A 26,767-nucleotide genomic window follows, 5' to 3' on the forward strand; every position below is an offset into this window, starting at 1 on the left:
TTTTTGGGATGAGTTATTAATAACAAATTTCATAACTGAATATATCTACTGCCAAGGTACTGTGGATATACAGACTTCCTTAAATAAATGTCTGCAAGGTGATATTAAGTGGGCTCCATTTTGATTACACGCTTTTGTGCAATGAATACGTTTTTTCTTAATGATTAATTACACCAAAATATGATTCCATATCAAAGCAGTGAATGAAAATAGGCATAGTAGGCTAAATAACTGATCCGTTTATCACCAAAATTTGCAATAATCCTAACAGCATAAGCAGTTCTAAGGGATATGCGATATGTTTCTTCCAATTCAATTTCTCGTCAATGTACACACCAAGAAATCTGAATATTCTGCCTTAGCAACAGGGATCTGTTCAAAGTCTGTATGTATCAGTGGTGTTATGCCATTTACTGTTCAGAATTATATATACTGCGTTTTCTCAAAATTTAGTGAGAGTCCTGCATGAGAGGTATGTTAAGTGGGGTTGCATGAAATCAGGCGCAACCTCGCACCGGGCACCCATACTTGGCAGTAGACTCTATTGTTCTAGGCATCTTTTGTGCTCACCAAGTTATCAGACCTGAAAAGAGCGACATGAAGCGGTCGACAGGCATACTAGAGACTCTGCCCAACCCATCTATGCAAAACTTCATCGGATTTTCAGTGTCGTTTCCATTTCGCAACCTGTCGGCCCCTACTTACCGTTTAGGCACGTGTTAAGCCTGTGGCTGCACACTATCTTCAAGGTCTCCATAGCAATGATTCAAGAGGTTAGAGGTAGACCATGTTCCCGTGCTGTTCTGACCTACCACGATGCTGTGGGTGTTCGGCTGTTGCCCTGCCCGGTACTATCTTCGTAAAACTCACCCATTCGAAACACCTGGTCACCGGTTCCAGAGTGGCACTCACGCCACCATTCGCCCGCTACTACGACTGGTGATGTCTGGTACAGACGTGAAATAACACGACGTGATTTACCCGTGTCATTCATCCAAACCCAGTTCGACTCGATGCCCTGCAGAGTTAGTGGCATTGTTGATACCAGAAGCTGCAGATCTGCGTATTATATTCTGCGCTCTGAACGCCTCCAAACGACATACAAATTTAATCAAGTACTTTTCGCACCAGCACGTGACGTCAGAAAGGAAGACTTCGCACCCATATTTTTGTGTTAGAGGCTGTGTGATTTCGTGAGTGCTGTCGTTTGCGATTAGATACTTTAGTGCAGTAAGTGATTTGCAAATGAATGTATTTTAAATGTGTGCACATATTGCTACTTTGTGCTACTGTTGGCTGCAAATCTCACAGTCACAGCCCTGATGGAACTGAAATAGTGCTTCATGTCCTCCCTCGGGATGCACGTTTGCAGAAAATTTGGCTGTCGAAATGCTGTTGAAAATACGGTGTGAATGTTCAAAATGCTATAACATGCTATCGTAATTACAAAGAAATTCGCGTTCGAGACTGGTAAATTTACGGCGGAAACGAGTGCGTAACAGCGACACATTTCCACCGTGTAATTTCCTTGTATTACCGATAGCGCATCACGTGCAACAGAACGTGAGATCCATAGAAGCAAGCAGACTATAGAAAAACATTTATACGGTATAAGAGTGTTTGCAAATGTGTTTCTGGAAGTGAAGTTGTTTGTAACGATTCAGATGAAGGCAGTATGCAGAATACCGTAGCGACCTTACGGAGGAGCAATGCACATCTCAAAAACCTGTGCATGAAACTGCAAGCTCGTAATAAAGATCTTCGGAGTCAATTGTCATTAACGAAACGATGTCTAGACGACGAAGAAACTAAAAAAATACACTTGTGTCTCTTAAAATTACTCGAATACTGTGCAAAATGTTTTCACCCAATCAAATCACAAATTTGTTGCAGTGGTCGAAACGAGTTCGGTGGATCAAAGACATCTGCAAGTCGATTACTTTGCGCGCCGTTTTGCATAAAAGTTACAGTATTTTAAGGGGAAAACACGGACATCCTCTACTGCAGTGTCAACTTTGCAGTTGCAACACAGATATTTTGAAGTATGTTCCAGTTAGAGTAGCTAATTTCAATCCTTTCTACAAATAATGCACCTGTATGATTGCTCGAGAGGAAACGACAGTGCCTACCTATTAGTTGAAGTTCTTTTACACTTGTGATGAATACAAAATGAAAATGAGCGTTATATACATCTTGTGTTATATTCGCTGATATGCTCATTTGGAATAATTTTTTGACAGAAAACCGCGAAAACAACTGCGCTATTTTATACTTGAACTTTTTTAAAGGATGGAGAAGTTTCGGAAGTAATGTTCTATTAGTAACATTCTGACAATAGCAGAATACCAGTTTACAGACGCTGTTCCTTACTGACGTCACAACGTCAGCCAATAACAGCACAGAACGCTTATTGCTCAACCTTATTTTTCTCCGGACCTTTCTTCGTACTGTACTGTATACGCACAATAAGAAAAATTTCTTTATTTACTATTCGTACTGGTGATGCAGTTTCAATGACAAATGGTGTACCTAATCCATTTCTTACTTACAGTTTGTAGGTTGTTGCTTCGAGTGTATATTTGCTGTCTAAGCGTGCACCCAGCTGGCGGAAGGTTTTGCTGGTTTACGCCTGAGTATCCCAAAAATAAAAAAGATACTGCTTTCTGCAACCTATCTGTTTTATTATTCGCCAGGATAGTTACTAAATAAACAACTATAGAAATAATTTCAAGGCACTACGTAGTCTAGATATTTCCACCAGCCGCTTACAATTTTCAAAATCTGACCTTGGCTTCACTCATTCCATTATGGTGGGAGAAGGTACTTTCTGTGCACCATAAGAATCCTCCTTCCTCATTCGATCCAACTATGGAGTAAGGATAGAATTGTTGGCTAGATGCTTAAATTTTGTGTAATCCATTTCACCGTCATGGTGCCTAAGGGAGTGTTGTGTAGAGGGCTGAAGATCCTGCTCAGACTTTGGCCCAAAAACAGATTCTTAGATCTTTCTCGAAAAATCTGACGTAGCTCTTTAAAATTTCTTAGCACTTATGTTATGCTCTCCTTCGGGTGAAACAGGACCATTCGTGCTGTCATTCTTTGCTTGCATTCGACATTCTCTATTGATTTAGCCTGATACAGATCTCATAGACTTAAGCAATATTCTATTATAGGCAGCGCTAGTGTTTTAGAAACGCTCTCTTTTTTTAAGCAGAAAGCAATTCACTGATGACTTAATTTCATATGGAATTTGTGTAGCAGTTATATTTTTTTACTCCTAGGCATTGTTCATTTTGGGTATTAGGATGACAAGGCTAACATGGATGAAGTCAAAGGTAAGCGTATTTTTTACTCTTTTAAAATATCAAATACATCTTACAGTGAGGGCCCAGACACTGCGGGCAGTCGATTTCGATGAGTTTCGGCATTCTGGGCGGGGGCTACTCGAAAGTAGGCTATTTCATGTGGAGGGGTTTAGTTTGTTTCTGTTGTAGGAAAAAAAATCTACATCAAATACCATTAATTATACAGGATCCGTTTCGGAAGCGGTTGAGTCGTTAGAACACACTAAAATAAGAAAATTCCTTGAATATAATAGCTACCGAGAAACAAAATTAATTGTTTCCGTTCGTTGCGGGTACACATGAGGAGGAAATCCCTTTAGCCGCGTCCACACCAGGCGCGCCGCAACGGGCAGCTCCGCACCGTGCGCAAACTCGCGCCACTGTGCAGAATGGAGCAGAGAATTGTCACGTGCGCAGCGATGTTCCAGAGTGCGTGCCCGTCAATAACAATGCGAAACGAGAAATGTCGTCCAGAAACAACCGCGCTCGAGCGAACCATTTCCTTTGATGTACCGCAACTTGTTCGTTCTTGTGAACAGCGGCGCGGTTTCGTATCCACGCCGGCCACGAGGCGCTGCGCCGAGTCTCTATTCGCGGTTTTTCTCGGCGCGGACGGTTTGGACGCGGTTTCACAAAGTGAGACTCAGTCAAATGGAATAAGGCCAGCGTTCGTATCATAGACAGCTTCTCTGAACGCGAGTTGCAATCCCATCTTTTGCAAAACTTTTTAATCTCTTGTACGAGAACGAAAATTTCACGACATTTGTATATTTTTATTTTAAATAAATCAAATTTGAGTATTAACAAGAGTAAAAATGATCAGTGTTCGTGGTTACGAACATTGCCGACACGTGTTTGATCCTCAGTCCAGACAAAATGTATTACTAGTTTTTAGGGAATACGAAAATGGAAAAGTGGCTGAAATAGTTAGCAATTGCTCTGTCTCTGCCTCTCTCTAGGTCTCTCTGTGTCTCTCTCTCCCTTTCTCTAAGGCTCACCTGTTTTCTTTCTGCCACCTTGTGTCGAGCGATACGCATAATATAAGCAGAGAAACCTCTGATCGTCATCTTTTCCCTCTTGTTCACAATAAAACTGATTTTATTTAAGATCAAAACAATTAAATTTCGCGACTTTTACGCCCTATAGAGTAAAGCAATAGTAGAAGAAGTACGATTTCAATCCAAGAACACGTGAGTTCACTACGATCAGAACGCAGACCTTATACCACTTGGCTGTAGCTTCAAGCAGCAAGGACTTTCTATTTTAATAGCAAGTATGTATGCAACTGATTAAAATCACTAAATCTTTTACTTCCAGAAAACTATCAGGTTGAATGTGAAGTTTCCTTGTTGTCGAGGGCTCTAACGATTCCACCTGGTACGGAATGGATCCTGCGTCATGACCTTTGACCTTATATTTTTCACAGGAATCATTTTCGAATAGCCTACGACTAGAACGATGAAACTCATAGAAACCGGTTAAATCTCTCCTTCTTAATATCTCTCTTCTTCTAAGAGTCGTTTAATGCTCTTAGTTGCTTAGTCATCACTTTGGTCCCTCTGCCCGTATGCTGGCTCCTAATGGGCGAGGAGTAAATCCCTCGACCGCTTAGAGATTTCGCGTGTGTGAAGAGTCCACTTAAATTATTGAACACTTTTTCAACTTTTTAAAGTAGTCATCATAAATTCTGGCTTTGGGCAGTTTAATGGCAATGAAAATTCGCGTGAAGTCAGTGAACGTTTATAAAGAGCCTGAAATAAAATTTCAGATTCTTAAAACATAGGTTTCTAAATTCCAAAGTTTGAGTGATGCAACGCGAGGTTTAAAAAAACGCAGCCTCAAGTGAAACGAGAAAAGTGTGGACACAACGGCGTTAAATGATTTACGATTAAAGTGGGGTTGCGAAATAGCTGGCACCATTAGTATACCAGAAGAAAAAGCACGGTACATTTTACATGAAATATTCACTGTGGGAAAGCTTTGAAGAAGATGAGTGTCGTACTTTTGGAATGCTGAAAAAAAATCCAGTGCCAAAACAAATTTGTCAGCGATGTTAGCGAGGTTTGAATGAGAGTCCAGCTGGTTTTGCGCGTTAATTTGTTCCTGAGGATAAGACCTATAAAACAGCAAACATACGAGTAGGTGTCGGGAGAAGCCAGAGCCATGTAAAAAATCGTCGAAGTTGATTTGATCTACCGGAAAAGTTATTGCTAGAGTGTCCTATAAGCTGTAGCGCAACGCGGTGTTCGGCAGTCGAACACGTGAGTGGAGTGTACCGCCTTGCTTGGCCTTATGTCACCAACCTACCAAGTCGACTTGCATCAGCCTACTGGCCACGATCGGAGCCTGGGCTGGCGAAGTGCGAAAAAGTTATCCAAGAGTTGCGAAAGCAAATGTCAGAGCTTAAAACTGACGAACTAATCAAATCACAAAGTTTTAGCTTCAGCAGACGACCTGGAGATTCGATGTACCATACAAACAGCATAAAAACAAACAGAAAATCTTATAGAAATAGCAGAAAGAGTAGATTCCTAAGCGCCATATGAAAAAAGAAAGTACATATATAGAAAAAACCTGGCACCAAATATTTGAAAAATATATTGAAAATTCGAGAAATTTTCTCAGTTCAAATTTTTAGGAGAAACCATTAGGGAGATTAGTTACGAATTTTTTTGCTACAAAAAGGAAGTAGTCTTCAGACTTACGAAACACAAAATGTATCTCAAAATTCACAAAAAGGAGTCACTACAACACAGTCATCACACCAGAATGACTTCATAAAATACTCTTTTTAAACAGGAAGAATGATATTGAAGAAATCCGAAAGAGAGAACCGAAAGTAATCAGGAAAATTTTAGATCTAGATAGCACTCAATGAAGGACTTACAGAATTCGTGAAAATAAAGAAACTGAAGAGTATGCAAACTGTTGTGGGTTGGCAGGAGAGCCAACACCGTATTATTAGAGGAAGCCGAAAGGCACGCGTTTTAGCTCACGCAGGTTGGAGTGAGGTCTGGAACAGGACAAGGAAAATAGACTTTAGGAAAACGGACGTAGCTGGTGGAATACTTAACTTTAATCCATTAATGATGAGTGTCGCTCTTGACAGTACATGACTCAGTATCAATAGTAACTGGTAATGGCGCCTTGCTAGGTCGTAGCAAATGACGTAGCTGAAGGCTACGCTAACTATCGTCTCCTCAATTGAGAGCGTATTTTGTCAGTGAACCATCGCTAGCAAAGTCGGTTGTACAACTGGGGTGAGTGATAGGAAGTCTCTCTAGACCTGCCGTGTAGCGGCGCTCGGTCTGCAATCACTGATAGTGGCGACACGCGGGTCTGACGTATACTAACGGACCGCGGCCGATTTAAAGGTTACCACCTAGCAAGTGTGGTGTCTGGCGGTGACACCACACAAACATTTATTCGGACGTGAAAAAAAGCAAGCTACAATTTTATGGGCATATTACACTTGGCGCCCGTTGCTTCGCTCGCGGAGACTGTACGGCATGCAGAGATTTTTTTTTTTTGCTTTCATTTAATCCAGTTTTTATATTGTTTACAAAGTGCGACAGCTTCTAAACTTTTCAAGCTAATTAAAACTATATAAGCTTGGTCTTTTGAGAATTTATTTCTGAACAATAAGCGATTCTGGTAGTTGGAGTCGAAAGTTTTTGTTAATCGTGTCTTTTGCGTTCATGTGGAGATATTTCGATAGCCACTTCATCGCCTAACAAATATTTCTTTATATCTGACCGATAAGTGAAATAACTATTTTCATAACTTTAGCATAAAAAATTTGTAATGTAACCAAATATTTTCGTAAAAATTTTCATCCCTTATTGCACTCATTTGGGGGTTGAGTTTCCAGAAACACTAAAGCACTTTTTTTTTATTTCTAACGGAGAAGTCAAATGCCAATTGTCACAGATGTAGTCTTAAAAATCTTTCAGTAGTTCTTTAGTAATTACTTATTTTCAAAAAAACTTTCACCCACTATTTTACCTCCTTAGTGATTGATTTGCCAAAAATGTTGGAAAACTTGTGTTTTATTTCCTGTCTGAGAAACCAAATGACCGTTTTCGCAGTTCTGTAGTTCTAGCTTCAAACTTTTTTGTCAAAAGAAAATCAAAACCATGTTCTGAAATAGTGCTTTGTTTCTCCACTAGACAGTGCCACACGTTCCTCCAAAAAATCGTAACAACACACGCACAAATGTCATACTAAAACATGTAAATCCACTTGATGATGGAGGTTTAAACCTTTGAAACGGTGACTGGTTAAAGTAAACTTGATGTTTCATTTAGTAAAAACGGAGTGGGATCCCACATAAACAAACTAATTGGAAATGTAATTATTACCTAATATCAATTCCTCGCTAAGAGTTTCTTACAGCCTCAAGATAACGAATTGACGACCTACGTACTGCTTTCTGCGCAGGGGACAACAATTGAAGAAGACTGCAGGTTGGTGAACATTAATTTGAATGAAACTTCCTGGTAGATTAAAACTGTGTGCCGGACCGAGACTCGAACTCGGGACCTTTGCCTTTCGCGGGCGAGTGCTCTACCATCTGAGCTACCCAAGCACGACTCACGCCCCCTCTTCAGAGCCTTGGTTCCGCCAGAACCTAGTCTCCTACCTTCCAAACTTCTCATTCCCGAAACATCCCCCAGGCTGTGGCTAAGCCATGTCTCCGCAATAAGGATCTTCCAGGAGTGCTAATTCTGCAAGGTTGGCAGGAGAGCTTCTTTAAAGTTTGGAAGGTAGGAGACGAGGTACTGGCAGAAGTAAAGCTGTGAGGAGGGGGCGTGAGTCGTGCTTGGGTAGCTCATATGATAGAGCACTTGCCCGCGAAAGGCAAACTTCCCAAGTTCGAGTCTAGGTCCGGCACACAGTTTTAATCTGCCAGGAAGTTTCATATCAGCGCACACTCCGCTGTAGATTGAAAATCTCATTCTCGATTAATTAGAATTGTAGAAGACTGCAAGTTGGTGAACATTAATTAGAAGGGCAGTGGAAGCAAATAGGCACCTCGTGTGTACTGCGATCTTCTACATCTACATCTACATCCATACTCCGCAAGCCACCTGACGGTGTGTGGAGGAGGGTACCTTGAGTACCTCTATCGGTTCTCCCTTCTATTCCATTCTCGTATTGTTCGTGGAAAGAAGGATTGTCGGTATGCCTCTGTGTGGGCTCTAATCTCTCTGATTTTATCCTCATGGTCTCTTCGCGAAATATACGTAGGAGGGAACAATATACTGCTTGACTCTTCGGTGAAGGTATGTTCTCGAAACTTTGACAAAAGCCCGTACCGAGCTACTGAGCGTCTCTCCTGCAGAGTCTTCCACTGGCGTTTATCTATCATCTCCGTAACGCTTTCGCGATTACTAAATGATCCTGTAACGAAGCGCGCTGCTCTCCGTTGGATCTTCTCTATATCTTCTATCAACCCTATCTGGTACGGATCCCACACTGCTGAGCAGTATTCAAGCAGTGGGCGAACAAGCGTACTGTAACCTACTTCCTTTGTTTTCGGATTGCATTTCCTTAGGATTCTTCCAATGAATCTCAGTCTGGCATCTGCTTTACCGACGATCAACATTATATGATCATTCCATTTTAAATCACTCCTAATGCGTACTCCCAGATAATTTATGGTATTAACTGCTTCCAGTTGCTGACCTGCTATTTTGTAGCTAAATGATAAAGGATCTATCTTTCTGTGTATTCGCAGCACATTACACTTGTCTACATTGAGATTCAATTGCCATTCCCTGCACCATGCGTCAATTCGCTGCAGATAGTACAAATGAGATCAGTGAAACGTCATCTGTGGTAACACAGAGGGGATATGAAGGAGAGAAATTTTTAAGGGAAGGGTTTTATCATACGCACGTATATACCCCCGACCCACCCCCCCACCCCCCACCCCGACCCTCTTTAACTCTCTTTTTCAACTTGTGGTAAATTTCATATTACACTGGAGTGTCCGGGTACTTTCGATCGGACAGAGTACAATCCAGAATGGTTACAAGAAGCCAGTGACGGGCAGTGCGGGTGTGGTGCTGGGATTACCTGGGCGTAGAGCTCCGGCGGGGCCTCCCTCTTGAGGACTGGCCGCACGGAGGGGACGCGCAGCTCGTAGATGGTGTCGTTGTGCTGCACCAGGCAGGAGGTGGGCGCCGGCTGGATGAAGCCCAGCGGCAGCGTGAACACGATCCACGCCGACAGCGACGCCAGCAGCAGCATCTTGCCCTTCTGCCACCTGCGCACGCCACAACAAGACACCGCGTCACACACGCGCCGACCGTCTGCACGGCAGTGCTGCCGACAACCGTGCCTCGCACTGCTCGCTATCTACATCTACATCTACGTGATTACTCTGCTATTCACAATAAAGCGCCAGGCAGAGGGTTCAATGAACCACCTTCATGCTGTCTCTCTACCGTTCCACTCTCGAACGGCATGCGGGAAAAACGAGCACTTAAATTTTTCTGTACGAGCCCTGATTTCTCTTATTTTATCGTAATGATCATTTCTCCCTACGTAGGTGGGTGCCAACAGAATATTTTAGCAATCGGAGGAGAAAACTGGTGATTGAAATTTCATGAGAAGATCCCGTCGCAACGAAAAATGCCTTTGTTTTAACGATTGCCACTCCAATTCACGTATCATGTCTGTGGCACTATCTCCCCTATTTCGCGATAGTACAAAACGAGCCGCCCTTCTTTGAACTTTTTCAGTGTCATCCGTCAGTCCCACCTGATGCGGATCCCATACTGCACAGCAAATACTCCAGAATAGGGCGGACAAGCGTGGTGTAATCAGTCTCTTTGGTAGATCTGTTGCACCCTCTAAGTGTTCTGCCAATGAGTCGCAGTCTTTGGTTCGCTCTACCCACAATATTATCTATGTGATCATTCAAGTGTAGGTTATCTGTAATTGTAATCCCTAAGTATTTTGTTGAATTTACAGCCTTAAGATTTGTGTGACTTATCGCGTAATAGAAATTTAGAGGGTTTCTTTTAGTACTCATGTGAATAACTTCACACTTTTCTTTATTCATGGTCAATTGTCACTTTCCGCACCATGCAGATATCTTATCTAAATCATTTTGCAAGTCGTTATGATCATCTGATGACTTTACAAAACGGTAAATAACAGCATCATCTGCAAACAATCTAAGACGGCTACTCAGATTGTCTCCTATGTCGTTAATATAAATCAGGAACAATAGACGGCCTATAACACTTCCTTGGGGAACGCGGCATAGTACTTCCGTTTTACCCCATGACTTTCCATCTATTACTACGAACTGTGAACTTTCTGACACGAAATCACGAATCCAGTCGCACAACTGAGACGATATTCCATAGGCACGCAGTTTGGTTAGAAGACCCTTGTGAGGAACGGTGTCGAAAGCCTTCTGGAAATCTAAAAATATGGAATCAATTTGACATCCCCTGTCGATAGCACTTATTACTTCATGAGTATAAACTGCTAGTTGTGTTTCATAAGAACGATATTTTCTGGTTCCGTGCTGACTAGAAGTCAATAATTCGTTTCCTTCGAGGTACTTCAAAATGTTCGAATACAGTATAAGTTCTAAAACACTACTGCAAATCGACGTTAGTGATATAGGCCTGTAATTGAGCCTGCAATTACTCCTACTTCCCTTTTTAGGTATTGGTGTGACTTGAGCAATTTTCCAGTCTTTAGGTACGGATCTTTCTGTGAGCGAGTGGTTGTATATAATTGCTAAATATGGACCTATTTTATCAGCATACTCTGACAGGAATTTGGCTGGTATACAATCTGGACTGGAGGCCTTGCCTTTATTAAGTGATTTAACCTGCTTTGTTACACCAAGGATATCTACGTCTATGTTTCTCATCTTGGCAGTTGTTCTTGATTGGAATTCAGGAATATTTACTTCGTCTTCTTTGGTGAAGGAGCGACAGTTATGACCATACGGCACTATCTCCAGCTGGATAGGCATTGGGAATGGATTCAATAACACTGGGCTTGTATTCAGCAGGACAGAAGTTAAAATGTCCATTTATTTATTTTCATTCGGGGTCATCTTACAGAAGTTGGACAAAAACACCGCTAGAAATCCTTACAAATGCTAGTCAGGCCTATAGATAGTGCTGTTGGATTCGATCACGAACGCTACCTGTGCAATGTCCTCAATACATTACAAGCGGCAGTGGTGTTCAGAACAGTGTGTCGGAGCCAACTGAATTCGGACAGGAACAAATGGCTGGTAGCCCGTGTCATGGGCGCTTCTGTAAAGAAGGTAGTCGAAGTGTTTGGTGTTTCAAGAGGCACCATATTGTCGATTTATACCGCATTCAGGGAAAGGTGAGAAACATTATCCGCTAAATCAGAACGCGAAACGAAAGTGTGTATTGAAGTGACCGTGTCGAACGGTCATTGAAGACGGTTGTCACGTGAAGTAAGTGGACGGCAGCTGCAAAAGTGACTGCAAAACTGAATACCGCACTCGCGATCCCTGCCGGCACCAAAATGACGTGGAACTAGCTCCAGAAGTAGAGAACTGCAGGGCGAGCTGGGATTCTAAAACCAGTCATCAAAATTGCAAGCGTCCATAACAGGAAAAAGTGGTGTCGAGGCCACAAAACCGAGGCTATGGAGCAATGGAAGAAAATCATTTGGTCAGATGTGATTTGTTTTACACTTTCTGCAACTTCTGGACGAGTTTTCATCCCAAGAGTGAACCATGACAGCGGTTCCTTGATGTTTTGGGCAACATGTCGTGGTAATACATGGGCCCCATGCCTTTTCTGCAAGGTCGCGTTACTCTCAGCGATTATATGATCATTTTGATTGGTCAGATTCATCCCATGGTAGAATGTTTGTTCCCAAATGGCGATACTGTGTTCCAAGGCGACAGCGCCCCTTTCCACACAGCTCACGTCGTCCAGGATAATTTAAAAGCGCGATGATGAATTGTGGATCTCCCCTCTCCACCACACTCACCGGATCTCAACGTTATTGAGCCTTTGTGGTCTATTTTGGAGAGATAGGGCCGTGATCGCTGTCCACCTCCATCAGCGTAATCTGAACTTCCGCTATTCTGCATAAAATTCCCCTGGAAACCATGAAGGACCTGTGCTCATCCATCCCGAGATGACTGAAAGCTGTTGTGAATTCCAAAGGGTGTTCTACAGCGTACTAGGCATGATAATGTGTTGTGTTTATGGTGTTTCCATACTTTTGCCCAGCCCAAGCACAATGATATTGCATTTGCCATTATATACAATCAATATAAATAGCTCAAAAATATGCAAACACAGAATATATCAATATGCTTTTATAAGGACAGGACAGGTGATCGTCCAGGGCCTTGATGAAGGGACCATCCCAGCATTTGCCTCATAGGAAAAAAGGAAAACCTAAATCAAGAATGCTGGATAGAGCAAGCTCCATCCTCCTGAAAATGTGGTCAGCGTCTTAATAGCTGCACTGCCTCATTCGGTAGGTCCCTATTGTAAAGTGTTCTTTAATATAAACACAGTTTTACTCCACACATCAAGAGCTGAAGCTAATGATTCCAGAACTTGGTCAACAGTGTCAAACGCCATTAAGATTTAGCCATTATGGTTTAGTGTTCTGTGATTTCCCTAAAACTCTGAACAAGGATTATTCCTTTGAAAGGGAACCGCTGATTTCCTTCCCCATTATTCTTCAGTATGAAACTATCCTCCGTCCCTGATGTCCTCGACGTCCTTCATTCCTTCTTTCTCGGTATCTCTCACTTCCGTAGTCAAGGAAGTTTCGTGACATTCGCCTGAAGTAATTTAGAGAAACGTTTAGAAACCTGAATCTTGAAAGTTTAAGGGGGTTTGAATCCATCTTCTCCTACAGTCCTCTCTCTCTCTCTCTCTCTCTCTCTCTCTTAAACACTGCGTCATCATCCTCTTTACGTGTAAGTATTAATAAGTATGAAAGAAAATGTTCGTTTTTAAAGGGATATTTGATCGGCGTGGGCTCGTTTCGGGAGTAAATAACTAATTAAATGTAATGTTAGAAAAAGCTGCAAATGAAAATTTTCCTGAAATGGTTTTCGCCGTTGAATTAAACAAGTTTACTGTTTCCAGTCACTATTTATTTCCATGTTTCGGAGGTTAAACCTTCATCATCAAGTGGATTTATGTGGATTTATAAGGGTTGTATGTGTTGCGTTGCCTAGGAGTGGGAAAAAAAAAACACTATTTCAATGAGTGGCTGATAGTTTAGTGGAGGTCGTTGACTGAAAGGTTGACGGAAAATGCAAATGTTTTTCCTCTTGTGTTACATCACATACATCATTACATTTTGTAAACGCTGAAAGGATAAAACATGACGTCTGCAAAGAACGTTTAACGAAGCAAAACAAAATGTTGGAGCAAGTCTCAAAGCACTGTGGAGATCTTTCGTTGCACATATGAACAGAAATGTAAGCCTAAATAAGACCTGTGGTCATAGATTCTCTTGTGTCAAGTTTATAACGTAATACTTTGTACACACTTAAGTAATCAGAATGAAATGTTAGAAACATTAAGTATAGTAATTATGTCACTGGAAATTCATTTCATTCGACATCAACAACAGTCACGGTAAAGCCGAAACCAAAAATGTTCGTATTTAAAGGTTTCTAGGCAGTCCGCAGTCATTAAACTTGAAAAAATCAGTATATGAAGTTCAGAGCACCCAAGAGGCTTCCATCTGGCTTATGCATAGAATCTGGTGATATGCGGATTGAAAATGTTGATAATGTTAAATTCCTGGAACTAAAACTTGATAATTTAGTTGAGAGGAGAATGAATCAGAACTGCTCAAAGGCCTAAACAAGTCATTGTTTGCTTTTCAAATATTGTTTCACACAAGTCGGACGCATCGCCCCATGTATTTCTCGACTTATTCGTACACTGTGACTGTGTTAGGCGATTCGTTAGATAACCTTTCACCATGCTTCAAAGGCAGCAATTCCGCTCCGAGTGCTAATCTCTGTGAACTTCGTCGGGTAAGCTTGTGGCGCGGCAGATTCTGTAACCCATACTGAGGAGGTGTTGCTGAATGGTATCGCTTTTCACCATTTGTTGTTGTGATCCAACCGCCTTGCCTCGTTGAATACAACGGTTCTCTTCAAATCAGCGAACCTAAACAACGTCGGGCGTGGCCAGTAGTTGGATGGGTAATCGCCTGCGTACGCCACGTGCTGTTGAATGCTTTCCTTTTGCCTTAATGACGAAAGGGTGAAGGGGTGGTGGTGTAAGGTTCCTGATCAACAGACACTGCGTAATTGTCCTATATTAAGTTTCAAATCTCTTCGTAGTGTATCATGAAGTGAGGGCACGTGACATGGTTGCTGGTGATCAGTCGTTCGGGTGGGATCGTTAAGCTCGGCGGCCACCTGGATTGGGAGTTTTGTTAAATTCTGTATCTATTCATCAAAAAATAAATGCTGAATACTGCAATATTATTTACTATGTTAAATATTGTGGGCTAGCATGAGACTCTGAAATAACCCAGTACCACGACAACAAAAGTACGGACATCGGCTATTCCGAAGTACGCACGAAATAATATTTTATACACAGCGCGCGGATCACCGCCTTCTAACAGATAGTTCGCTTGAGCGCTGCTATTATGGACAGAAAATATGCGTGTTTTTATGCAAACTGTACTGATTAATTTGGTTCTCAGGGGCTACTGGTCATTTATGTGCCAACTTTCACAAAGAAAAATATTTTGTATGCTTATCAAACGGAATATTTTTCTGTATTTACTATTCGTTATCTGCAAGGCAAAAACAGAGGAGAATCTCATCTGTCGTTAAGCGGACAATCTTAAACATACAGAACTCATTCAGTACGAAAACATTAATGAATGGAATCTGTCTTTACTTTACTAGCTTTGGAACTATTAAAAGATCAAAATAGTGAAGTCTCCCATATTTACATTTAATATTACAGACTGGGTACAGAATGGGTAGCTTTGAGGGATGAAGTAGTGAAGGCAGCAGAGGATCAAGTAGGTAAAAAGACGAGGGCTAGTAGAAATCCTTGGGTAACAGAAGAAATATTGAATTTAATTGATGAAAGGAGAAAATATAAAAATGCAGTAAGTGAAACAGGCAAAAAGGAATACAAACGTCTCAAAAATGAGATCGACAGGAAGTGCAAAATGGCTAAGCAGGGATGGCTAGAGGACAAATGTAAGGATGTAGAGGCCTATCTCACTAGGGGTAAGATAGATACTGCCTACAGGAATATTAAAGAGACCTTTGGAGATAAGAGAACGACTTGTATGAATATCAAGAGCTCAGATGGAAACCCAGTTCTAAGCAAAGAAGGGAAAGCAGAAAGGTGGAAGGAGTATATAGAGGGTCTATACAAGGGCGATGTACTTGAGGACAATATTATGGAAATGGAAGAGGATGTAGATGAAGATGAAATGGGAGATATGATACTGCGTGAAGAGTTTGACAGAGCACTGAAAGACCTGAGTCGAAACAAGGCCCCCGGAGTAGACAATATTCCATTGGAACTACTGACGGCCGTGGGAGAGCCAGTCCTGACAAAACTCTACCATCTGGTGAGCAAGATGTATGAAACAGGCGAAATACCCACAGACTTCAAGAAGAATATAATAATTCCAATCCCAAAGAAAGCAGGTGTTGACAGATGTGAAAATTACCGAACTATCAGCTTAATAAGTCACAGCTGCAAAATACTAACACGAATTCTTTACAGACGAATGGAAGAACTAGTAGAAGCCAACCTCGGGGAAGATCAGTTTGGATTCCGTAGAAACACTGGAACACGTGAGGCAATACTGACCTTACGACTTATCTTAGAAGAAAGATTAAGGAAAGGCAAACCTACGTTTCTAGCATTTGTAGACTTAGAGAAAGCTTTTGACAATGTTGACTGGAATACTCTCTTTCAAATTCTAAAGGTGGCAGGGTTAAAATACAGGGAGCGAAAGGCTATTTACAATTTGTACAGAAACCAGATGGCAGTTATAAGAGTCGAGGGACGTGAAAGGGAAGCAGTGGTTGGGAAGGGAGTAAGACAGGGTTGTAGCCTCTCCCCGATGTTGTTCAATCTGTATATTGAGCAAGCAGTAAAGGAAACAAAAGAAAAATTCGGAGTAGGTATTAAAATTCATGGAGAAGAAATAAAAACTTTGAGGTTCGCCGATGACATTTTAATTCTGTCAGAGACAGCAAAGGACTTGGAAGAGCAGTTGAATGGAATGGACAGTGTCTTGAAAGGAGGATATAAGATGAACATCAACAAAAGCAAAACAAGGATAATGGAATGTAGTCTAATTAAGTCGGGTGATGCTGAGGAAATTAGATTAGGAAATGAGGCACTTAAAGTAGTAAAGGAGTTTTGCTATTTGGGGAGCAAAATAACTGATGATGGTCGAAGTAGAGAGGATATAAAATGTAGGTTGGCAATGGCAAGGAAAGCGTTTCTGAAGAAGAGAAATTTGTTAACATCGAGTATAGATTTAAGTGTCAGGAAGTCATTTCTGAAAGTATTCGTATGGAGTGTAGCCATGTATGGAAGTGAAACATGGACGATAAATAGTTTGGACAAGAAGAGAATAGAAGCTTTCGAAATGTGGTGCTACAGAAAAATGCTGAAGATTAGATGGGTAGATCACATAACTAATGAGGAAGTATTGAATAGGATTGGGGAGAAGAGAAGTTTGTGGCACAACTTGACCAGAAGAAGGGATCGGTTGGTAGGACATGTTCTGAGGCATCAAGGGATCACCAATTTAGTATTGGAGGGGAGCGTGGAGGGTAAAAATCGTAGAGGGAGACCAAGAGATGAATACACTAAGCAGATTAAGAAGGATGTAGGTTGCAGTAGGTATTGGGAGATGAAGAAGCTTGCACAGGATAGAGTAGCATGGAGAGCTGCATCAAACCAGTCTCAGGACTGAAGACCACAACAACAACAACATTACAGACTGAATTTCTAACTAAAAAAAATATCGTCAGCGTAATGACCGACCAAATGCTGCTAGGGAAAGAGAGCTCCCCGCAACACGAAGTTATTAAATATCAGACTGTGATTAAATATCAGACTGTGATACAATGGCAGCCTTCCGCTAAACGAAACAAGCTAGGGAAAAAAAATCTAACCCAAAAAAACATTATCTCTGTTCTTCTTCATCTACATTACACAGATACTATAAACAAAAGGCTATTTGTTAAACGCATCGCTGTTTGCGAGCTTTACAGATAATAAACTACACTTTTTAATATTTGATATTCATCGCGCACACGGACGCAGTCTTTCAATAATTTATAACTCACACATTACTACTGTTTAACATACAAAAAACCCTTTTAATTTTTCTCGAAATGTCAATTTATGTCACGTTCCGTCATAGCCGGCACCGGGTTTCACCCTCCACCTTCTCTAATCGTAAACCAATACAAGCATGGCACTGCATTGCATACACCCGTTACAGTTGCGTGTACTTATCAGATACATTTTATCACACCACTCTCACACTTCGCTGAAGAACTGCGTCAGGCTGGAGATCTGAGAAAGAGTTCATCACCCCATCCAGGCCATTACCTGCTAAGCACAAGTTTAGTGGAAAAGTGCGAGTCTAGGAATTCTCGCCGTCCGCTGTGACCGAGTGGTTCTAGGCGCTTCAGTCCGGAACCGCGAGCTGCTACCGTCGCAGGTTCGATTCCTGCCTCGGGCATGGATGTGTGTGATGTCCTTAGGTTAGTTTGGCTGAAGTAGTTCTAAGTCTAGGGGACTCATGACCACAGATGTTAAGTCCCATAGGAGCCATTTGAACCAGGAATTCTCCTGAAACGACTTACCGAAACCACAGAGAGCGGAAAACAGGGTGGCCAGATGGGATTTCAGCCTCATTCGTACCGAACATACGAGTCTGGAGCAATGCAGCACTTCCATCCATTTTGAAGATTTGCGTCTCCTGACTAAATTACTGGAGATAACAGCTTTGTTGGAGGGGGAGTTACCGGCCGTGACCTAGGCGAACCGACGAGTTACGTGACTGGATCGTCATGAAATATTGTTCTGACCGTCAGCGGATGGCCAAGTGCCATGTCAGCGGGTCTGATAGTGGTCATGTCTTGGGAATCATCTCAGAAATCGCGCAGTACCTGGGCTTTCCACATAGCACTGCTTCAAGGACTTATCGTGAATACCTCGATTCCAGGAAAAACACCACCGCCAGGGTCAACTGAATTGGCTAAGAGCGTGTTGGTCACAGGAGTCACCGACTTCGTGAATTTTAACAGGGGACACATATGATAAAATGCAATAAAAGACTCGCCCAACTGCTTCCAGGCAACAAAAACTAAAATATAAAGACGTATGGTAATAAGGGGATGAATACTCCTAAATAGCTGCAATAAGGTAATATGTTTTTTTTTAATATTTTACACAGCAGGCCTGTTTTGCCTTATTGCCATTATCAAGTGATGTCTAGTTGGAAGTGACGACTTTATTGCATCTATAGTAAAATCTTTCTGTCATGTCTTTATAAGTATACTATCAAAACTGAACTGTCAAAATACCAGCAAAAACGTATTTTAACCTAAAACGTATTTTAACCTTTCGATAACTACAAGAACTATTATACATATCGAGAAATGACAGAAAGACTTTACTATAGAAGGAATATGGTCATCACTTCCAACTAGACATCACTTGATAATGGTAATAAGCCAAAATAGGCCTGTCGTGTGAACTATTAAAAAACATATTACCTTCTTGCAGCTGGTTTGGAGCATTCATTTCCATAATGTCTTATACCGACGTATACTATGCTGCGTGCCCAACAGAACGTAAAAAACCGTCGTATAGTATTGCTGGCCGAGGACGTTCGCTCGCCTAATCTGAAAGGTTAGGTTTTCTGTCCTTCGCGCACAGACGCCTCCATAGAAGCTGTCCTGTATTTACTGCTGAACTTCCACTCTTGGGCTAAAGAATACACCGGCAAGCGGCTCGGCCGCCGCATTTGAAAATTTTCCCCGCTCAGGGACTGGGTGTTGTGTTGTCCTGTAGGGACATCGACACGCAAGTCACCGAAGTGGCGTCAACTCGAAAGACTTGCACCAGGCGAACGGTCTACCCGACGGGAGGCCCTAGCCACACTGCATTTCCATCTAACGTAATATACGACTTAATGGAACTTCCTGGTGGCACAAAATTATGTTTCACACAGGTACGCGAAGACCTTTGCTCTTCACGGGAAACGTTCTCACCAACTGAGTCTTCCGCAACACGGTTCGGCTATTACAGTACGGTCCGCAGAGCCGCGCTTCCCGCATAAATGTAAAGGGAATGAGCGGGTCTCATGAAAAACTTCAGCGACTGTTCTTATACGGAGTGCCTCTTCGAATACCCGGACACAATCGATTGCTTGGCGTGACGGTGCAAATATATGGACTGCGCAAACACCGTCTCCCTTCCTCGCGCAACGTCTTAGCCCACGAGCAAATGAAAAACTATTGACTGGTACCTTTGAGGCAGCGCTACTGTTATCTCAACTGTCTAACACAACAGCATCATTTCTCGAAAGAAAGCAAATTACTGCTTGTAGCACATACAATGCTAGGATGTAAATGAAAATCAAACGAAAATCAAGGTCTGAATTTCTCTTTGCTCTCCCACCGTTCTTGGTTTAATGAAAAAGAGTTTCATAATTAGCGATAACAGCCACAAAATACGCACAAATTTGGTCGGTTGGTTTGGGGAAGGGGACCAAACAGCTAGATCATCGGTCCCATCGGATTGTGTCAAGGAAGGGAGTTCCTTTCAAAGGAACCACCCCGGCATTTGCCTGGAGTGATTTATTTATGTCTTGTGTTCGTTATTGTACAATATTTGATACCAAGAAACATTCGATTCTTTAAAGCATCTAATGTCTCATTAAGATGGGTTAATAGCTGCGATTAAGCACATAATCCAGGAGAGATTTAGGAAAGGTTTAAAATCATGCTTTAAGTTAAAGTTAGTTGGACGTTGCTAAGTGCTCTCATTATGTAACACTGGACGAATATAAAGTGGGTAATTTGCTCTCCGTTTTATGCAAAAGCTAATTTTTCACGCATCTCAATGTTTTTGACGTCATATCTCCTGAACTATGTGTCGTACAGTGATACAATTTGGTTGGGACAGTCTGTGATACATGTAGACACTGTTTGGAAATTTTGTTGCGAGTATAGTTAGTAGCAAACAAGTAATAAATTAAAACGTTATGTCTGATGCTGAAGTTTGACTGCACGAACAGCGGAAACGTAGTTGGCGATGAACTTTTTTCGTCTCATCGTTGCATTGCGCGGTGAGGGAGGAGTCAGCAAGAAGAAGTTTCGTAAAGGTTTGAAATTATGTGTACAGTTTGTTGTAAATCGCTAAGTGTTCTCATTCTCAAATACTGGATGAATGAATTCCCCGTATTTTCGCGCCTTCACTTACGTTGCCTCAAGAGAAACACACTGTTTCCAACTGTAATACTTGTCTTATTGTGTTTAACTTTTATCATGATCAGATTATGATAGCATTTTAAATGTTTAAATTCGGCCTGTAACCACACGATACTGAATGTCTGGTTTTTGTTGCCCCTATGCTGCCATTGGTACCGGTCCCAGGATAGCGTTTTAGTAATACAGATCATGCTACTGGTCTGAAACAGCTCACCGCCACGCGACCACCGAAATTGCTTAATGTTTCGATAGATGCCAACGAAAATCTGGTTAGGACAGCTGAAGATATAAGGGAAACAGCGAAGAGCCTTAGAAACAGATACCAGTCAAACAATTACTGAATCCTGCACAGAATAAACACTGTAGCCTGGGCAGAGACTTGAGCAGTATTTAAGGAGATGGTGAACAAAAGGTCACCTAGAATCGATGAAATTAATGCGAACATTAATTCTACATTTGCTATATGTAATGTTCATTCTAGTGTAGATAGACAACGCAATGCCAGTAGACTGGGGTAAAGATGTTCTCTGTTCATGGAAGGTAATAGTCAAAAGTGTTCTGTTGAATAATAATACTTCTTTCACGTGCTCTATAAATTCTCGAGAAGATCCTACAGCAGCGATTACGAACAATATTGGAGCTTCAATTAGAAGAGGAACAAAACGCATTCAGGCCAAAAACATCAACAACAGATCTAATCTTCAGTGTGCATATGTTAATGGAGAAATACTTGGAGAAAGCTAAAGATCAGATCCTATTGTTCCTTGATATCAACTGGCATATTCTTCTTTGTTTTTGCCCGTTTTTCTACAGTGTCAGCATTTATATATGTGTTTTGGCAATGTTAGTAGTAGCTGCCGGCCGGATGTACTTCCGGAACCCCCCCCCCCCCCCCGGTCCCAACCTCCCCGGCACCTAACGCCAGCCTACGCCCACCCCCCACCCGCGAGACGTAATATGTGTTCTCCTTTTTGTCTGCGACTTGTGCTTTTTTTTGCCGATCATGTAACTGAGATTGGACGTGGGAAACCGCCTAAAAATCACATCCATGCTGTCCAGGGCGTCGGCCCTCGTCGTTAATTCGCCATACGTATTCGATTTGGAGTCGGACATCTCTCCGGATCTTAGAAGCAGGCAGGTCGAGTACATCTGAACAGAGAAGTCCAAGGGACTCGGCGGCAAAGAAGACCAAGAACACTTTGGGTGGTCATCATAAAGTTGGACATTACAGTGAGAGAAGAAACACTGGATGATGTGATGAACAATAGGATTTATCCTGATATGAAGATATAGAGGACGTTTTACACAGCACTGCGGAAGTTGGAGATCTTCAGTGAGGATGATGATGATGATGAGGATGAGGATGAGGAGGAGGAGGAATATCAATGATTCACTACACATGGGGATATCAGTATCATGCATCTTTCAGAATGCTGGGCCCAGCATTTTGTTTCTGGTGGGTGTGAAGTATTGTTTCAGAGAGAGAGTAATGAAGAAAGCGTTACTAAAATTCGGCTGAATATATTGAAAAAGTTTCTCTTCTTTCTCTAACATAAACTTGTCGTTCAAATACTGATATAAAAACCTTACCGTAAACTAATTCCAGTGTCGTTTCTTCAAATGCACCGTACATAGGTTTTTCTGTAACTGGTGTTACTGACTGTTCCAAAAGTTTGGTAATATTATGTTCCGTCAAACAGGAAACTGACCGGGAGAACATACATGAAGACTTTACTAAACCACTTGACAAGCTTCTTACCGATTGATTCCAATATCTCAGATAGTGTGAGCCTCCTAAGTGAAGAGACCAGATTGAAACTAAGTGTTAAAGAAACGCCTTCCTTATACTCTTCAGTACGCCAACAGAGTTATGGTAGCAACAACTGTTCGTGTTCTATGATTCTTAATGACGTTACCGGACAAGCTGATGCACTGAGAAGAGTCATTATCCTCATCTGGATTTTGTGGTTACGAACGTCAGCCTAAAGGCAATACCATTCAACTAATAGATAACTATTTGTAGTCCAAAAGTGACACTAAGTCATTACCAATGCCTAAAATTACTGTCTCTTAGTCACAATATGACGTTGGCCCATAATGCATTACCTTATTGTATGAAGTTGCGCAAGGGGAACATCCTAGAGCAGCGGCCGTCAAATGTTTTTTTACTCTGGAGCTATCGCTAACATTGTGGGCTGCATGTGTGCCGATCTTATAATTAATTGATAACCTACAGAAATTAGTAGCATGATATGAGCTCGACAGGTAAGCGGCTTAATTCATTTAGCTCACGGCCGAATTCACCACTGTCATTTCAAACCAAGGATCTCTACAAATATTACTGTCTGTGTATATTACTGTATGTTACTGGGCGAGGTGGCGCAGTAGTTAGCACACTGGATTCGCATTCGGAACGACGACGGTTCCAACTTGCGTACAGTTGTCGTGATTTAGGTTTTCCGTGATTTCCCTAAATCGCTCCAGGCACATGCTGGGATTGTTCCGTTGAAAGAGCACGGCCGACTTTCTTCACTGCGCTTCCCTAATCCAATGGGACCGATGACCTTGCTATTTGGACCCCTTTCTCCAAATCAACCAACCAACAACGATATTATTGGACATGGCTGTTACTGGAAACACGCGCTAAAGTTGCAGTGAAGAAGTACTGGAAAAGTAAGGAAAACACGTCGCGCTGTCAGTGCTTTAAGGTCAGTTGTGCATTTACTATCATCCTCGACTACACGATGACTCACATATGCCGACGTAAGCGCCCTCATACCCAGTGCAATAATACTGAGGTCACTAATATCACTAATACACTCTTAGGAAGCTCTTAACGTTAGTCGACGTTTTTGAATTCGGCTATTCAATTGCTGGATGCACAAAAATAAGGTGCGTCTGAAAAGTTCACTGCGTCATTCAGTAAAATAAATGAGAAAGAGGTACGGACAAATACCTTTAGCGGCCTGCAAAGTAATCACAATTAGCTACAACACACTTCTGACATCGGCTCTAAGGCTGTTGGAAACTCTCGAGCAAACACGTCTTGTGGAACCGTCCGAAGCATTGTGGTCACGCGTTTTTGGATATCAGCAACGTCTGTGAATGTTCGTGTACAATAGTGCTTATCTTCAACTCTTCTCATTCTCAAAACAGCCACCGGTCATCTGCAATCATCCGTCGCACTCGTTCGATGTTGTCTGGGATTCTGCGTGTTGACCCCAACGCGGCCCATCCTCGACACAGTCCTTTCCGTCTCTAAAGAATTTAAACCACTGATGCACACATTTCTTACTCCCTGCCTCGATATTTGCACTAACATTCCATAAGTCTCCGTCTCTTTTTCCACTAATTTTGAGCAAACCTTCATGTTAACGAGGTTGCTCCATTTTGCGCTCTATTTTGCAATGACACGAGTGCGGCGGATGCTTGAGGATGAACGGCAGAGCGGAAGAGTTGAAGATAAGCAAAAACAGTGTAAGCACTATTGTTCACGAATGGTCTCTTGTAGCGGATATCCACAACACGTAACATGACAGTTTCCAACACCATTACAACCGATGTCAGAAGTGTGTTGTAGCTAATGATGATTATTCTGAAGGTAGGGTAAATCAGGGTGATATGGTGAACAAAAATTTGGGCCTCGTAGAAGACAAGAAATTGTTTATTTAAACAAAATAAAAACGCTCTCTTTCACAAAATACATAAGTAACACATTAACAGTACCACATCCTCTTTAAAACACTAAAAAGTTAAAAAAACAATATTTATTTTTGTCAATTTCACCATTTTACCAATGTATATGGGTGAAATGGCGAATGCCCTTTGGGTGAAATGGTGAACTATTTCCCCTGCTTTTTTGCCACATGCGTCACACATAGATTCATATTTTGAACAGTCTTCATGCAGCCAACGTCGGCAGCTAATACATTTGATCCAATCCACATCCTTTTTAGTGCAACTGTACAGTTCACCGCACCCTACACAACAACACTCTGCATCATCCGCGTCGTCATCATCGTCTTGCAACTCGATATCCAGCGACGAGTCGGATTCGGAGTCAGTGGCAGACGCTGTTCGTTTCTTAGGCTGCTTCTTTTTGATAATTCCTTTGGTAGTCTCTTTGGTTACGGTTTTGCCTTTGGTTACGGTTTCTCCTTTGGTTCTTTTTTTAGCATTTGCTCTACTCTTCACTGACTCATTTTGTCGTTTTCTGTTTCGCAGGTTGTCGATATTTTCTGGAGAAGTCAAAACCTCAGCTAAAGCTCTGGACTTCTTCCTTGCAGATGCAACTATATCTAGGATAGGTATCGGAGAATTATGGTCCAAGAGTTTGCCAGGGGTTATTTGAAATTCTTCTGTTGTCACTGTCGAGGTCATATCTGTTGCTTCTGACGAAGACTGCATGTTTTCCTGTGGATTTTCCGCCCGTTGCGAACAGCCCAGTTGTGAGCTTGTATGTGTTCAAGTCCCTGATCGTTATCTACGTCTGCAGTTGCTTCCTCCGAGGGATTAGGTATCTCCTGCCAGTGCGAACAACTTGGTCGAAGTGAAGTGGGTCTGTTTTCATGTCGTTCGTTGTTTTCCTGATGTTGATCTGAAGCTGATGTTAAAAACGCGTATTCGGAGATGACATCAGGATTAAACGAGACGATTCCTGTGCTTCTGAACCCCGATATTGCATTCTCTGTCGCAGCTGCTTGTACCGATGCCTTTGTAAGCAGTCCTCCGAACACTAGTCTGGAAATTTTTCTATTTGGATTCATTTTAATGTACGAATTGCAAGCATTGTAATAGGATTTCAGAACTTTAAAAAATGCCCTGTCTAGCGGCTGCAGATAGTGTGTGGTGTGGCTGCGTAGACAGAGCAAAATTATCTTCTTTTTCTGCAAACTCTAATGTATCCACGCTGCTGCATTGCGAGCTATGTCCATCCAAAATAAGCACGATGTTCCCTCAGGCTTCCTCGGTGCAAAATTGTTCCTTAGTCACAGAAGAAAAATATCAGTTGTTACGTACGCCGACTTTTGTGACACGAAAATCATGGAACCCGCCGGCATAACGTCCTTGTGGCCTTTCCTTTTTTTCCCTTCAAAACACAAGCTGGGGGTAAAAACATGCACTCTCCATTGCAGCAAGCGATTACAGATATGGTTTCACCCTTTTCACCGGATGTTATCGCTGGAACGCTCTTAGACCCCTTTGCTACCAACGCGTAACCTGGTCTATTATTCAGCTGAAGTCCGGACTCATCTACGTTGAATATATTTCTCGGCTTATCAAGGAGGTTATGCTCTACCAAGATGTTCTGCAACAATGAAAAATAGTCTGAAACGTTTTTCGTACTTAAATCCCTTGTCGTGCTTGTGAAACTCCTTCCGATTTGTGGACTGAGAGTTCCGGATTTCTTTTTAAGGATAAATGTAGCCAGTCCATTCCAGCAATTTCCTTTTCTCGGTTAAATTTGTGATGTTGTTTATATTTCTCAGCTAGTTTATATGCCATGGTACGTACTTCTGTCCTTGTCGATGCAAATCCGAAGTTTTGTAATTTTATGATACGTTTTACCAACTTGTTCTCACATTCTTGTGTTAGTACAGGCGACCCACCCAAAGGTTTTTTTTCGTAAAGCACCCGTTTGCTAATCGTCTCTTCAGCGTTGACCATGGAACGTGAAACTCCTTTGAGGCTTTATTCAGGCTCATTCCATTTTGCACCGCTTTTACGGCATGGTTAAGTTGCTCCTGTGTCCAATCAGCACGGCTGGATCCTTTTTGTCTTTTGTAAAATGTAGGCATCTTTGCCTGGAACAATGGCAGTAGCTAGAACATTTACTTTTTTAATCAGTGACAAACCAAACTGTACTCGCAAAAAATATATATAAAAACTAATTTTTAAATTAACGATTGTATTG

The 26,767-nt window shown here is 41.9% G+C and overlaps 1 protein-coding gene across 1 annotated transcript in view; it reads right to left on the reverse strand.

Annotated features, from left to right (window-relative positions):
* Positions 1 to 26,767, reverse strand: part of LOC124613563 (major facilitator superfamily domain-containing protein 6) — a 370,141-nt gene that overhangs the window by 167,330 nt on the left and 176,044 nt on the right. The window contains exon 2 of the mRNA XM_047142277.1: positions 9,426 to 9,615. Coding sequence (XP_046998233.1) covers positions 9,426 to 9,615 — 190 coding nt within the window. The remainder of the gene's footprint in view (positions 1 to 9,425; positions 9,616 to 26,767) is intronic.

Source organism: Schistocerca americana, chromosome 4 (genome assembly GCF_021461395.2).
Source record: "Schistocerca americana isolate TAMUIC-IGC-003095 chromosome 4, iqSchAmer2.1, whole genome shotgun sequence".
Taxonomy (NCBI): domain Eukaryota; kingdom Metazoa; phylum Arthropoda; class Insecta; order Orthoptera; family Acrididae; genus Schistocerca; species Schistocerca americana.